At 45.8% G+C, this 14,170-nt stretch overlaps 1 protein-coding gene across 2 annotated transcripts in view; it reads left to right on the plus strand.

The window, feature by feature from the left end:
• Positions 1–1,802: 1,802 nt before the first annotated feature.
• The window catches only part of Foxo1 (forkhead box O1), an 82,573-nt gene continuing 70,205 nt past the window's right edge, over positions 1,803–14,170 (plus strand). Inside the window, exon 1 of one of the 2 annotated variants that reach the window (XM_031376217.1) lies at positions 1,803–2,886. In XM_031376217.1, the coding sequence (XP_031232077.1) occupies positions 2,272–2,886 (615 nt within the window). In that variant the 5' untranslated portion in view covers positions 1,803–2,271. The remainder of the gene's footprint in view (positions 2,887–14,170) is intronic. The other variant, XM_031376218.1, reaches the window with a different exon arrangement.

Raw genomic sequence — 14,170 nt, forward strand, 5'->3', positions numbered from 1 at the left:
GTTAAGCCTTTGCTATACCACTAGCCTATACTATGACATTTAAAGAAACAAATTGGGGACAGTGGCCTTAGAGAATTTGAAGCTTTAGGGAAAGCTTTAGGAAAACTCCTTTAACCAAATGCTCTCATCAGAACAGTCCCTGAGAAACCGGAATAGAAATGAGGCGAAGGCCAAATTCACAGCTGGATTTCATCCCCCATGAATGGTCCACTAGTACTCCGCCTATTTGCAGGGTGCGGCTGTCTGACTGTGGGCCCACCTCCGCAGAGTGTGATTGATTACAAAGGAGCAGCAGAGGGTTGTTCTTTGTGGTCCTTTTTAAGCTCACCCATTTACTCAAGTCTCCTGGCGGCGGGCGGTCAAAGAAGACCTCACCAGCCAACATTTGCAGTCAAGGTGAAGAGACAGTCAACCAAACTGCCCTCAGTACCTCTGGTTCAGAATCTCCACTCAAATCTTTTATCAGTAGGCAGCTGTTTCGGAAAAAGGGGAATAGGGGCCTGGATTAGAGGGATGCTAGAGGCAAAGCGGAAGGAATAAGAAGGCTGGCTTTCTTTTGTAGCCTCGCTTTACAGAGAAAAACTCCACGTAAGAAAGAAGAGTGACATACAACAGCAACAAGAAATTAGAAGTCATCTTTTTGGATATATTTAAAACCCTAATTAATATGCATCTTCAACTCTAAGGCATCCTAGTCATTAAAAGAAAATGCCACCTATATTTCTTTTTAAAAGAGAAAGCAAATCAGAAAATCAAGCGAGGGAACATTTTCTTCTACTCTGTAAGGCAAAAAGGATCGCTTTTTGCGATCTTTCTACTTTTGGCTCTGCTGAACGTGTATTAGATACCCGGGTCTGGGAGCTCACACTAGGAGCTTAAAGAACTGAGGGGGAGGAGCTGTGCCCCAACACTTGGGGCTTATCTCCTTTGGCGACTTCAACACCTCATCGCTTCCATTCTAAATAAAAAAAGAATAAGCAAGCAGTTAAACTTAATTAGAGGTCATAAAGTGACAAAGTTGTCCTCTTAAACGCTCTCCTCTGACCCTTTAGCCACCACTCCGGCCCTCAGGAAAAAGTGAGATTCCCCTGGCAGGAAAGCGGTTCTCATAGAAGACTTCGGATCCGGGGCGCTACTGGATCTAGGTGCTTGTGCAACAGTCTTGCCTTCTCCCCGCGTCGCACCTCTTTTGGGTTGAGGATGATTGGAGGCTGGGGGCTGGACCAAGCCGCAGAGGCTCGGCTTGCAGGTGTGCACAGGTAGGGTGGGTGGGGGGGATGGGAAGCCGTAGAGCGACGGGTCGCGCCTGGGGCGGCCGGGGCAGATGCCAGCTGAAGAAAACATTCCTCCAAAACAAACCCCACCGACTTCCCGAGAACTCCGCGAAGACGCGTGGGCGGAGCGGGCTGAGTGGAATCCACGAGGCGCTCCACCGCCCACGTCGCGTCCGGGAGCGCGCAGCGGCCCCGCGCCATCCCGGGAGTCAGGGTCTGGGCTCTGCCTGGAGTACTCGATGGCACTCTGTAGTAAACAAAAGTACGGTCGCCGCCTCCACGCTGGTTTGTCTCCTAGCAGTCAGAACACGGAGACGCCAGAGACTCAGAAACACTTGAGGATTGCAGAAAATAATAACGGAGATTGAGTTTAAAAAAAAAAAAAGTGTGTGAGAAAGAAAAACACCCCACGGCCCCCCACTAACCTCCAGCCGCCTCCGGAGGAAGGCAGCTCCCGCCCAGACCCTTTGTTCATTGGTTGCCTAGGGGGAGACTTAGCGCGCCCATTGGTCGCGCAGCCTGTCGGTCAGGGGCGGGGCGGCGCGCGCGCGCCGCCGCGGGCGGGGAGCCGCTGCAGAGCCCGTAAGACGGAGGCTGCAGAGTCGCTGCAGTCCCCGCCGCCGCCACATTCAACAGGCAGCAGCGCCGCGGTCGCGCGGCCGCGGGGAGACAGAGCGGCCCCGCGGCGTCCGCCCGTCTGCCTTTGCGTCCGCGGCCCTGTCAGCAGGAGCGTGCTGCCCGAGCTTGACGGGCTCCGCGGCCTGGTCCGTGCCCCGTCCAAGGCACGAACTCGGAGGATCCGAGACACCGGTGACCCAGCGAAGTTAAGTTCTGGGCGCGTCCGTCCGCCGCGCCGCGCTGCGCAGCGCCTGGCTCCGGCGTGCGTCCGCCGTCCGCGGCCCCCAATCTCGGAGCGACACTCCGGTCGCCCGCTCCGCGCCCCCGGTGGCCGCGGCTCCCGGTCCTCTCTGCTGGTGGGGGAGGGGAGGGGGGCACCATGGCCGAAGCGCCCCAGGTGGTGGAGACCGACCCGGACTTCGAGCCGCTGCCCCGGCAGCGCTCCTGCACCTGGCCGCTGCCCAGGCCGGAGTTTAACCAGTCCGCCTCGACCACCTCCAGCCCGGCGCCGTCGGGGGGCACGGCCGCCAACCCCGACGCCGCGGCGAGCCTGGCCTCGGCGTCCGCTGTCAGCACGGACTTTATGAGCAACCTGAGCCTGCTGGAGGAAAGCGAGGACTTCGCACGGGCGCCGGGCTGCGTGGCCGTGGCGGCCGCGGCTGCCGCCAGCAGGGGCCTGTGCGGGGACTTCCAGGGCCCGGAGGCGGGCTGCGTGCACCCGGCGCCGCCGCCGCAGCCCCCACCGTCCGGACCGCTGTCGCAGCCCCCACCGGTGCCTCCCGCCGCCGGGGGGCCGCTCGCCGGACAGCCGCGCAAGACCAGTTCGTCCCGCCGCAACGCGTGGGGCAACCTGTCGTACGCCGACCTCATCACCAAGGCCATCGAGAGCTCGGCCGAGAAGAGGCTCACCCTGTCGCAGATCTACGAGTGGATGGTGAAAAGCGTGCCCTACTTCAAGGATAAGGGCGACAGCAACAGCTCGGCGGGCTGGAAGGTGAACGGCCTCCGGGGGTGGGGCGGCCTAGGAGGGGTGGGGGATGTGTTGGGGTCCGCCGTGTGGGGTGTTCGGGGCCCGGAAATGATGGGCGCACGGAGAGAGCGGGCGAGAAACGGCAGGTGTGGCGGGGGCTTCCCCGAGACCCGGAGCCACATTTGGACCAGGTGCTGGCGAGGGAGTTCTAGAAGGACCCCCGGGAGGGCTTGTTTGGGAACTTAAGTGAAACGCCGGAGCAGGCGTGAAAGTTAGCTCGTGGTTGGAGCGAGGGTTCGCTTCCACTTGACACTCCGGACCTGCGAGGGGCTCGGGCGACTCCCCCGCCCACACGCACACCCCCCATTCTCCCGACCCTTTGCCGCCGAGGTTTCCTCGGACCCGACCGCGGAGGTGCCGGGAGCCCTGGAGACATCCCCCACGCACGCGCGGGGCTCCCGCAGCTGGTGGCATAGCTAAGCGCGCAGCTGGCTGAGCTGTTGTGCAGTTGCCCAAGGTGGCCGAGGCCGGCTTTTTTTTTTTTTTTTTTTGTAATCATCCAAAGTGGCCTGAGCAGGTGGTCGAGCGTCGAGCGTTCCTACTCACTGGGCACGGTTTCTGACGCGCGCAAGTGGGTGGCCAAGGCTTTTAGGCTCTGGGCAATCTAAAGTTCAAGTGTGACCCTTGGCCGGGGCGGGAGCAGGCGAGGAGGGAGGGACTGGGTGTACAGGAAGCGAGAACCTTTAAAGGGCCAGTGCCTCCAGGCTGGGGGCCCACACTTTCGCACTCAGCGAAAGGCTTCCACGGTTGGGCTGTCTTGGGGGAAGTATGCTTTTAATTGAAAACCAAGAAGCTGCTATGTGTGTGTGGCCAGATTATGCGTGAGAGTTGGGGAGTGATTTCTCTTACCGTAAAGCACGGAGCTACCCACGACCGGGCAAGGCTGGGAGCCCTGAAGTGAGTATTTGGTGGAAGTCTTAAGTGCTCACTTGGGGAGTTACCAAAGACCTTTTGCCTCGAAGGAGAATTGGAGACTTATAAATTAGGTGTTTAAGGCCCGTGTTTAACTTTCCGAAGGTGGCAGGGAGAGGCGGAGGTGACTCAGTGTGGACTGTGGCATCCTTACCACTGGAGGTTGGGGTGGTATAATGGCTAGGGCCTTTGGAGAGGAGAGAATCTTACCTGGAAGTCTCTCTCGAGGTGTGGCCCACCCCTAGCTGACAGTTTCTCAGAGTCACAGGTGGGCCGTATATCTTTAGATTCTCCAGCTTTACCCCCTCCTGGTCTTGGCTGTACAGCAGAACTGAGATTAGCCCTTACTGCCTGATTGTTACAGCAAGGTGGTTTCACATAGTCTGTCATCCCTGTGGTGGTTAAAGTCTCTAAAAGGTCAACTTACTCACCTCAGAGGAAAGTTCTTGCAAAAAGAGCCAGCCAGAGGTGGTTTTATTTTTCCCACAGTGTATTAAAGATATATACAAGACCCTATCCTTACGTGCAATATTACCAAGTGTTCCAAAAAACAAAATACCTTTTTTTATATCCTAATTCACAAAATAGTGATTGTCTTTAAAATCCAATTTTACTTGACATTTGACTTTGAAGTGCGTGACTGCTTTACTTGTTCATGGAGCTTTAGCTGTTACATAAAGCATTTGCCATTGAAAACAAAAAAACCTCTAAACCCTTTGGGCACCCAAAGTACAGTGTGTCCTTAACACGTTTCTTTTACGTTCTTGGAAAGGGACACACCTGCGTCTATGGAGTGCCTTGCTTTAAGGGTAAAGGTGATGTTTTGGGGTGTTTTTGGTTTTGTCTTTCAAGAGGCATTGTGAAGATGCTCTTTAGAACTATAACTTGATTTTCAAAATTAGTTCTTAGGAAAATAGGGTATGTCTCAGTATCTTTTTTTAGTTGTTTTACTCCATCCTTCTGACTTCTTAATAATGTGAGTTTAATGATTTATGTATTAAAAATTTTTTTCTCCTTGGCGCCAAGAGCCTAGAAGCAGAGTCTTTGGAGAAGTGAAGACCCAGCCATGGCTGCTCGAGCAGCTAGGAAGCTTTGGAATGGGAAGCAGGTCACTGTTTTCAAAGGAGTAGATAGATGCTTGACTGTAAGAAGTCGGTTGTGTAAGCTAAATGATAGCAAGTGTGTTTTCAGTTTGAGTAAAGGGGTATTTTAAGAAGAAACCTGAACGTTGTAACTCATAACTACCCTTCTGGTTAATGTTTCGTGAGTTCTGATACTTGTTAAAACTAAGTTTCACTCTCAGATCTGAGAATTCACAAAAGGAACAAACTGTATTATGACTTACACTTGAAATCCTACAATGCAAGTCATCCAGAGCTTAATTGAGTATTAAGGAGGGACAGCTTTGGGATAGGCTATATTTCCTGTGATCAGCTATTGAGAATTATTAATTAAGCTGTGTGAATCATTAATTAAACTGTGTTCCATGGTGTGCTTCCTAGGGCTTGCCTGAGAATTTGAAAGCCTTTTGCAAAGGACATAGTAACTGGAAAGCTGTTAGTGTCCAAAGTTTATTTTTAGAAAGTGGGATGTAGTTGAGTGGTAGGATTGTTTCCTAATGTGCAGGGTTCGCTCCCTAACACTGTATAATCAACAGGGTGTGGTGCTGCATGCCATCAGTTGTAGTACAGATATACAGGGAAATGATATTTATTTCTATACTCAGGTCAAACATTGTGGAGGATAAATTAAAATTGTACAATTGGGCTTAGTGATACATGCCTGATATTGTGAAACTAGGGAATTGGAGGATAGAGGAATGTAAGTTAAGCATCATCCCAGTGATTTAGTGTCCTGGGCTGCTTCAGGTGACAGGAGTTCTTGAGACAAAAAAAGAAAAACAAACAAACAAAAGACAAGAAAAACACAAAACCTTTCAATGTTTAAAGCATGTGCCTTTCCTGGTTTTGGATGTGGTAACTAAGTAACATCTGTCTTAAACTGATAGTGCAAGCACACATTTGTCGGCTGGTATGCTTGCATTTGTGTTGGGAATCTAGTGGGATGTCATTCTTAGTCTTTGGGTCTCTTACTGTGACAGATTTGGTCAGACTCTTGAGATGAGCTCCAGGGATCTGCCTCCCTGTAATGCATACAGGCTTTTATGTTGGTGGATGAAACCAGAACTCAGGCTCTCCAGCTTCTGAGGCAAATGCTTACCGACTGAGCTGTCTCCCTTGCCTCCTAATTTTAGTTTGATTTTTGGTTATAGTGTCATAAGTAAGACATAAAGCGGTACCTAACACTGGAAACCCAGGATCTTTCAGTCAGCCCAGTATTGGTAAACAATGAAACCTCATTTCCATGACCTGTTTTCTCAGAAAGCTTTCTGAAGCTTGGGAAGTAGCCTGTGAGTAGGACTGTTTGCTTTTCAAGTGGTGGCTTTGAGTTGACTCTTGTTTATTGTTTTGATAGACTACCTAAAAGGATGTTTTAGGGCCAGGCTATATAGTAGTTGGTAGTGTGTTTGCCTGGCTGGTGTGCAGGAGGTTTTGGATTTTATTCCTGTGTGCCAAGTGCATGCTGGGGATCATAGCCTGTGGAAGTGGAGGCAGGAGGATAAGAAGTTTAAGGTCTTGGCCATATATGCCCTGGGGTATTTGAGACCTTGCTTTAGCAACAACAAAATTATTTGACTGTAACATTTAAGATTTATTAAAGAGGGTTTAAGGTTGTTTTTCTTTCTTTTTTTAAATAAACTTGCTCACCTACTTGTTAATTTTGGGGGAAATTTCTTTTATCAATAAAATGATAGTGCTAGTGTATTTTCTTTATCTTTAAATTTATCTTTAGTCTTCAATTCAGTCTTTGAATGTATAGCCACAGAAATCTGACTGGGAGGATGGCTGCTGTATTGTACACACTGACCATTGAATTAAGAGGGCCCTTCTGAGGTGGGTTGGAAGATTTTATGGTATCTTTCCTACTTCTAGCTTATTATTTTTAAAATACTTACCTTACTGTAAGTGTGCCACCTGTGTGTATGCAGCCACGGGAGCCAGAAGAGGTGCTGGATCCCCTGGAACTGGAGTTACAAATGGTTGTGAGCCATCGTGTAGGTACTACTAAGCAAACCTTGGTCCTCTACAAGAGCTTACAGTGCTCGTAACCTCTGAGCCACCTCTCCAGCCCCTGTTTCAAGTATCTGTTGCTTTTTCTCTTCCTGGTCACAAATTGCCTTAAAACCACTTTTATATTCAGTCAAAACCCTAAGAACTGCAATATGCTAGCTACATAGGGACAGGAAGATAAAGAAAGAATGAGCTAAATGTGTGTATCTTACTTGTTAAATGTGAAACCATTTTAGGAACACCATAGTTCTCAAGCCCATCCTACCCACCCCCAACTGAAAATAGACACTAAGTCCGAAAAGTATTAGAATGTTATTTTCTTCACCTATGAACTTTTTCTCAGCGGGAAGGACCTTCCATGTTTATTGTTTTTTAATTCTACTTTGTATTGCTTAAGGACTTTTTTATACATGTATATATAGGTTTTGATAAATCAAATTTACCTTTCATTCCTTTCCCTATTTTCCCAATACTTTTCCCCTCCTAGTTTCATGTGCTGTGGTAGTAAAAGCACTTAATGCTGTCTGTATGTGCTTGGGTGTAGGACCGTCTGCTGTGCTTATAAAAAGAGAAAGAAATATTAAGATATGTTCTATGGGAGTGTGGTGAGGTGTGGGAGAAGGGGGTGCCTTGGTAGACCCATGCCAAGGCATCCCTTCCCCCTGAAGGACAGCCACACTATTGGTATAGTATAGAATAGAGTTTATCCAGTGCATGGGGAGAGGAGTTAAGAGGCTAGTAGAGGCAGAGAGGAGAGAGTAGAGAAGTAGAGGCTGGCCATGACCACCCATGACCACGTGGAGAGAGGGGGAAAGGGAATGGGGAGTGGGGGAAGCAAGGGAATAAGAGGCAAGAGAGAGTCAAGAAAGAGAGAGGAGGGGACAAGCAGCCCCTTTTATAGTGGGCTAGGCTTCAGAATACCAACACTGTCTACTAGAGCATTGGTACCTTCTTAGGACTTCATCTTTGAAGAAAGCAGATTCTCCTTCCCCTCCTAGGCATCAGCTGTCAATAGCTTCTCAGGGGAACTTTATGAGCCCCTCCCACAACCACAATGGGGGTTTGGCTGGCTGACCTTTTGTTAGTCTTATGCATGCAGTCATAGCCACTGTGAGTTCATGTGTACAGTGGTTCTGTCATGCCTGGCAAATAACCATTTTGCTGTAGATGGCTACTGCTTGTCCCCTCTTCTGAGATGAGAAGCTCCTGTGGTGAGGGTTGAGAGATGAGTGAATCTATGGTTATTAAGATAAGTTAGAGGACAGTTTATTAGTATGTTCATTTAGCATGATCCTAATTACAGATTCTTCCCTAGAGGCTATGATCTAGGCAGCCCCGGGGTTGGCCCAGTCAATAGTAACAGGCAGGCTTTAAATCCAGTTTGGGAGTGATTGGCTGCTCCCATGCTATTCATGCCACTACTTGCCAGGCTGGTCATTGCTTTAGCTTTCAGAGTTCACAGCCAGGTATGAATGTGTAAGGCTTCTCTCTGCTGATGGTGTGCATAGAACCTTCCAGCACTATGAAGCTAGCCTGTAGGAATGAAGTGTCTGCTTTGATTTCTTCATATCCCGGGACCTAGACATGTAGTGTCTTTAGCAGTAGAGTCTTACTGTCAAGTTCTGGATGGTAATTAAAAGCAATGGCAGTAGCTCGTTTTAGGGGAAGGAGCATTTATGGAACCCGGTGACCAACAATTTGACATGAGGTAGTTGGTACCTGGCACTGGGTTTCTTAGCTGATAGCCTAGGTATCTAGGAAAGGCATCATGCCACCTTCCGGTGTTTTAGGATAGTATCATTTAAATGTCTTTATATGTGTGTATGTGTGTGTGTAGGAGACAGATTTCTGTACAGCTTTTTCAAATGTCTTTTGTGCTCATCATCCTTCCCCATGTTCTCACCTCTACCCTCCTCCCACCACCACGTTTATCTTCCCTGTCTGGCTTCATACACCTGAGCTCCATTCCCTTCTCTGAAATCTAAATCCTCTCCGGGCCCTTGCTAATTTCCTGATTTCTGTAATTTCCAATTTAAACACACACATCTAAAAATTCACAGCTAGCCATCACATGTGAAAAGAGAGCATTCTGTTTGTCTTTCTGTGCCTGTTACCTCAATCAGAACGATTATTTCCAGGTCCTTTCGTTTAGCTGTGAATTTTGTAACTTAATTCTTTATAGCTGAATGTTTTTTCATTGTATATTTGCGTTGTTCATCAGGGATGGATGTTAAGGCTGGTGCATTTCCCAGGCATTGTGGATTAGCAGCAGTGAACATGGATAAACAGGTGTCTCTAGTAGGATATAGACTGCTTGAGAATAAGGCCAACACTGGGATAGCAAGATGATATATGGTAGATCTGTTTCTAGCTTTTTAAGGAAACCACACTCTTTACCATAGTGGATGTCCCAGTTTGTACTCAGTTTTTCTTTTTGTTAAGACAGTGTCTCTACATATCCCATGCTGGCCCAGAACTGACTATATAGACCAGGTTGGCTTCCAACTCAAAACTTCACCTGCTTCTGCTTCCCAAGTACCAGGATTAAAGCTGTATACTCCTACCACCAAACTGTAATTTGCACTCTTGTCAATATGTGTTATAAAATTTATATGTATATGTTATATGTATATATTACATATGTATATATGTATATATTTATATTATTATTTATATATCGGAGTAAGATGAAATCTCAAAGTAGTTTTAATTTGCATTCCCTGGTTGCTAAGGATGGCACACATTTTAAAAACTATCTCAGCCATCTGTGTTCTTTTGAGAACTCTGTGTAGTTTCATGCTCCAATTTTTAATTGTTTTTGGTGTGTGTGTGTGTGTGTGTGTGTGTGTGTGTAGGGCTTTTCTTGGGGCTGTTGTTGATTTATTTATTTTGAGTTCTTTGTATATTCTAAACACTAACCTTATGTCAGTCTAGTAGTTGTTAAAAACATTTTTTTCCTGGCTGGGCAGTGGTGGCGCACACCTTTAATCCCAGCACTTGGGAGGCAGAGGCAGGCAGATTTCTGAGTTTGAGGCCAGCCTGGTCTACAGAGTGAGTTCCAGAACAGCCAGGGGCACACAGAAAAACTCTGTCTGAAAAAACAAACAAAATACAAATACTTTGAGGTAGGGTGTGTGGGCATCCATGGGGCCAGGGGACCGGGGGTGGAGAGGAGTAGTCGGAGGGGAGGGGGCATGGAGAATGGAATATGGAGTGTAAGAAATAAATTAATTTAAAAAAATGTTTTTTTCCCATTTCCTCTTCTGGAATGTTGGTGTCCTTTGTTGTACAGACTGTCTTTAGCTCATGAAGTTTTTTTTTTATTAATTGTTGACCTTAGTGCCTACAGTCCTTTCCTGGGCCTATAAGTTGAAACAATCCTACTTCCCCCTCTAAGAGGTTCAGGGTATCTGGTCTTATTTTGAGGTCCTTGGTCATTGGGAATTGAATTTTGTTCAGGCTAAGGATCTGGTTCATTCTTCTATGTTTAACTATCCAGTTTGATGAGCACCATTTGTTGAAGACGCTGTCTTTTCTCCAATTTGTATTTTTGACCTTTTTGTCTAAAATCAATTGGCTGTAGGATTATTGTGTTCTGCTGATGAGTGTGTCTGACTGTCTTGTGTCAGTACCATGCTGTTTATTACTATAGCTCTATATTATAGCTTGGCATCAGAGATGGTGAAACCTTCCATGGTTTTTATTATTGAGGATTGGTTTTGCTCTCTTGGGTTCTTTATGTTTCTTGACAAGTTTTGAGATTATTTCTCATCTTTTTGTTGTTATTTTGAAATTTTGATGGGGATTATATTGAATCATTAGATTGCTTTGGGCAGAGTAGCCATTTTCTCATTAATTTTCCTAGTCTGTGATTATGGGAGTCTATTATGGGTCTCATTGTTATGGCTCTGTTTAAATTATTTACTTCATCTTGGATTAACTTTGGTCCTATGCAGCTAGAGATTCATCTATTTCTTTATAAAGTGTCCCTTTTCACCTTCAATTGTCCTAATTTTGGTCTTTTAGAATTTTCACTAGTTGGGCTAAGGATTTGTTAATCTTCACTTGAGTCTTCATATTGACTTTTAATTTCTATCATTAATTTCAGCCTGGTTGTTTTTCTGGCATGTCAAGTTACTCTCTTGGGGCTCCTTTTTGTTTAAATGAAGGCATTTTTAGTTCTGTTGTCATTGTGTGTCATAGATTCTGGTATGATGTGTTTAGATTTTCATTCAAATTCTTGGAATCTCAGAGGTTTTCCTCGACCCAGTTGTCATTTAGTTTTCATAAGTTTGTATGGTTTCTGCGGTTGCTTTTGCTGTTGATCCCATTGAGGTCTGATAGACTGACTATATGATGCTTAAGAGTTGCTTACTGTCCTGATGTGTGTGATTGATTTTGGAAGCAGCTCCATGGCTGCAGAGGAGTATGTGTTCACGTTGGTTACATCTCTTGCTGTGAAAGTCCGTGGAGAGAAGGAAGAAAAGGGTTTGTGCTTGATAGTCTTTAGCCAGCATGGTACAAAATAAGGTCACCTGGAAACAAGGAACCTCAAGAAAATGCCTCTGTCAGGTTGGCTTGTAAACCACTCGGTGGGACATTTTCTTGTTTAATGATTAGTATGGTGGGTCCTGCCCACTGTAGGTGCTGCCACGCTTGGGCAGGTGGGTGGTCCTGGTGTTGAAAGCAAGCTGAGCAAGCCAGTATGCAACATCCATTCATTGACTCCACTTCAGTTCCTTCCTCCAGGTTCTCATCTGCAGTCCCTGCCTTGTCTTCCCTCAGTTGACTTCATGTGTTGGTTTTTGTCAGTCTTTTATCAGTGATAAAAAGAGAACTAAGGTAGGTTTGTGTTTGCCTGCACTGGCAGGAGGGTAAAGATGATCATGGTAGGAAGGAATGGCAGCAGTTAGGGAAAACAGTGTTGCAGGAGTGAGCAGGAAGATGGCTGACATTTCATCTACAAACATGAAGAGAGACAACAAAAGGTGGTGGGAGTAAGGCTATAAACCTTCAAAGCACATGCCTGTTATGTCCTTCCTCCAGAAAGACTCCTATCTCCTTCAGGTTCCATTACCTCCACAAACCACCAGCTGGGGAACTGTTGTGAAGAGACCCCATGACCAAGGACAGACAGACAGACGGGTGGACAGACAGATGAAGGGGAGTGAGACAGACAGACAGACAGACAGACAGACACACACACACACACACACACACACACACGACCTGGCATGGGCTTTTGAAACCTCAAAGCCCACTTTCATTGACCTAGTTCTTCCAATAAGGCCACACCTACTCCAGCAAAAGGCTATACTCTTTAATCCTTCTAAACCTTCCAAACAGTTTTACTCACTGGTGAAATATGTGTGCTTGGGAGCCATTTTCCTTAACACTCCACAGGGACCAAGTATTTAAGTTCAGAGGTATTTCTTAATCAGAAACCCACAGTTATTCATTAGAGTTTGGGTGGGGTGTTGTGTAAATGTCAGTTAGGTCTATTTGATTTGTGATGTTATTTAACATATTGTCTCTGTTTAGTTTTTATCTAAATGACCTTTTTTGTTTGTTGAGATATTTTATTTATGTGTATGGGTATTTTGCCTGCATGTATTGATAAATACACCATGTACATGTGTGCCTTGATGGATCCCCTGGAATTGGAGTTACAGACAGTTGTCAGCTGCAGTGTGGATGCTGGGAATTTGAACCTAGGTCATCTAGAGGTGCAGCCAGGTCTCTTAACCACTGAGCCATTTCTCCAGCCCACTAGCTGGCCTTTTTATTGGAGTGAATAGAATATTGAAGTCACCCAGAGTTACTGTGTTTTAGGTCAAGTTTTAATGTCTTTCATGGAGTATGCAGGAGTTTAGTTCATACATGTCTAGAATTGTAGTATCTTGGTGATTGTTTCTTCAATGAATATGAGGGGATCATTCTTCTCCTTTCTGACTAGTTCTTATTTGAAGTCTGTTTTGTCAGGTATTAAAATAGTTAACGCCTCCTTGTTTTTTTAGTTCTGTTTGCTTGGAATGCCCCTTTTCATCCTTTGAATTTAAGTTGCTATTGAGGTGTGTTTCTCGGAGGCAGCAAAAAAGTATAGGGTCCATTTTAATCCAATCTTATGGTCTGTGTCTTTTGTTGGAGAATTGGGACAATTAATATGAAGAGATACCATTGAGAGATGTGTATTAATCCCTGTCATTTTGATGGTCTTGTGTTTTCTCAGACCTCCTGACTAAGTGCTTTGGCATTGTCTGTTCCTTGTGAGTTCTTGGGTGTGTGTGTCCTCTTCAGCCCTAAGTACCCTCTGCAGAGCTGGCTTTAGTGTTTCCATGTTCCTTCTGTTCACTTTTATCATGGAAATTTAATTTTTTTCCTTCAGTTTTAAAAGATAGTTTTGCTGAGTATAACACTCTAGGCTGACAGGAACTTTTTCAGAAATTGGAGGACATTGTTCCAGGCCCTTCTGGCTTTTAAGTTTCTGTCATATAACTAGATGTTACCCTGATGGACCAGTAGTCATATGTGATTTGACCTGTCTCTCCTGCAGCTTGCACTACCCTTTCTTCATTCTTTGCCTTCAGTGTTTTAAATGATGTCTGGGGAGTTTCTTTTCTGGTCCTGTCCATTGGTGTTCTGTACCAGAATGAGCATCTCTTTCTTTAGAGTTGGGAAATTCTCTCCTGTGATTTTATTGGAACTATTTTCTATGCCTGTAAGTTGAAGGTTAGGCACTTTCATGATATCCCAAGGCCTTCCCATGCTCTCTCCATATCTTGAAAATTGTTTGCACATTTCTCATTGACTTACTGCATGAGCCAATTTCTTTACTTCATTTCCTAGCTCCCGACTCTATTTTCCACAGGATCCATTTTGTGGGTGACTCTTTTCCACTCACAGGTTTATTTAGTTTACTGTTTTGTTTTGGTTTCAGTGTAAATTCAGTGTGGGCCTTCAGGTCTAGCTGTGTTTTCCTGTCTTCAGTTGCCTTCCCTTTCTTACTCATTTGTTCTAGGTCATCTTAGACTACACACATGTCTTCTTTCAGTTGTTTGGACATAGTTATAAGCATTTCTTAAATTCTTCCAAAGTTCTTCCAGGTGATTCTTCATTGTAAGCCATTACAATGGCTAAGGGTTCATAATTTTTGGAAAAGATATTTTAAAGATTATTGGTTTTGTTGTTTGCTTTTTTTTTTTTTT

This window comes from Mastomys coucha, unplaced genomic scaffold (genome assembly GCF_008632895.1).
Source record: "Mastomys coucha isolate ucsf_1 unplaced genomic scaffold, UCSF_Mcou_1 pScaffold16, whole genome shotgun sequence".
NCBI lineage: Eukaryota > Metazoa > Chordata > Mammalia > Rodentia > Muridae > Mastomys > Mastomys coucha.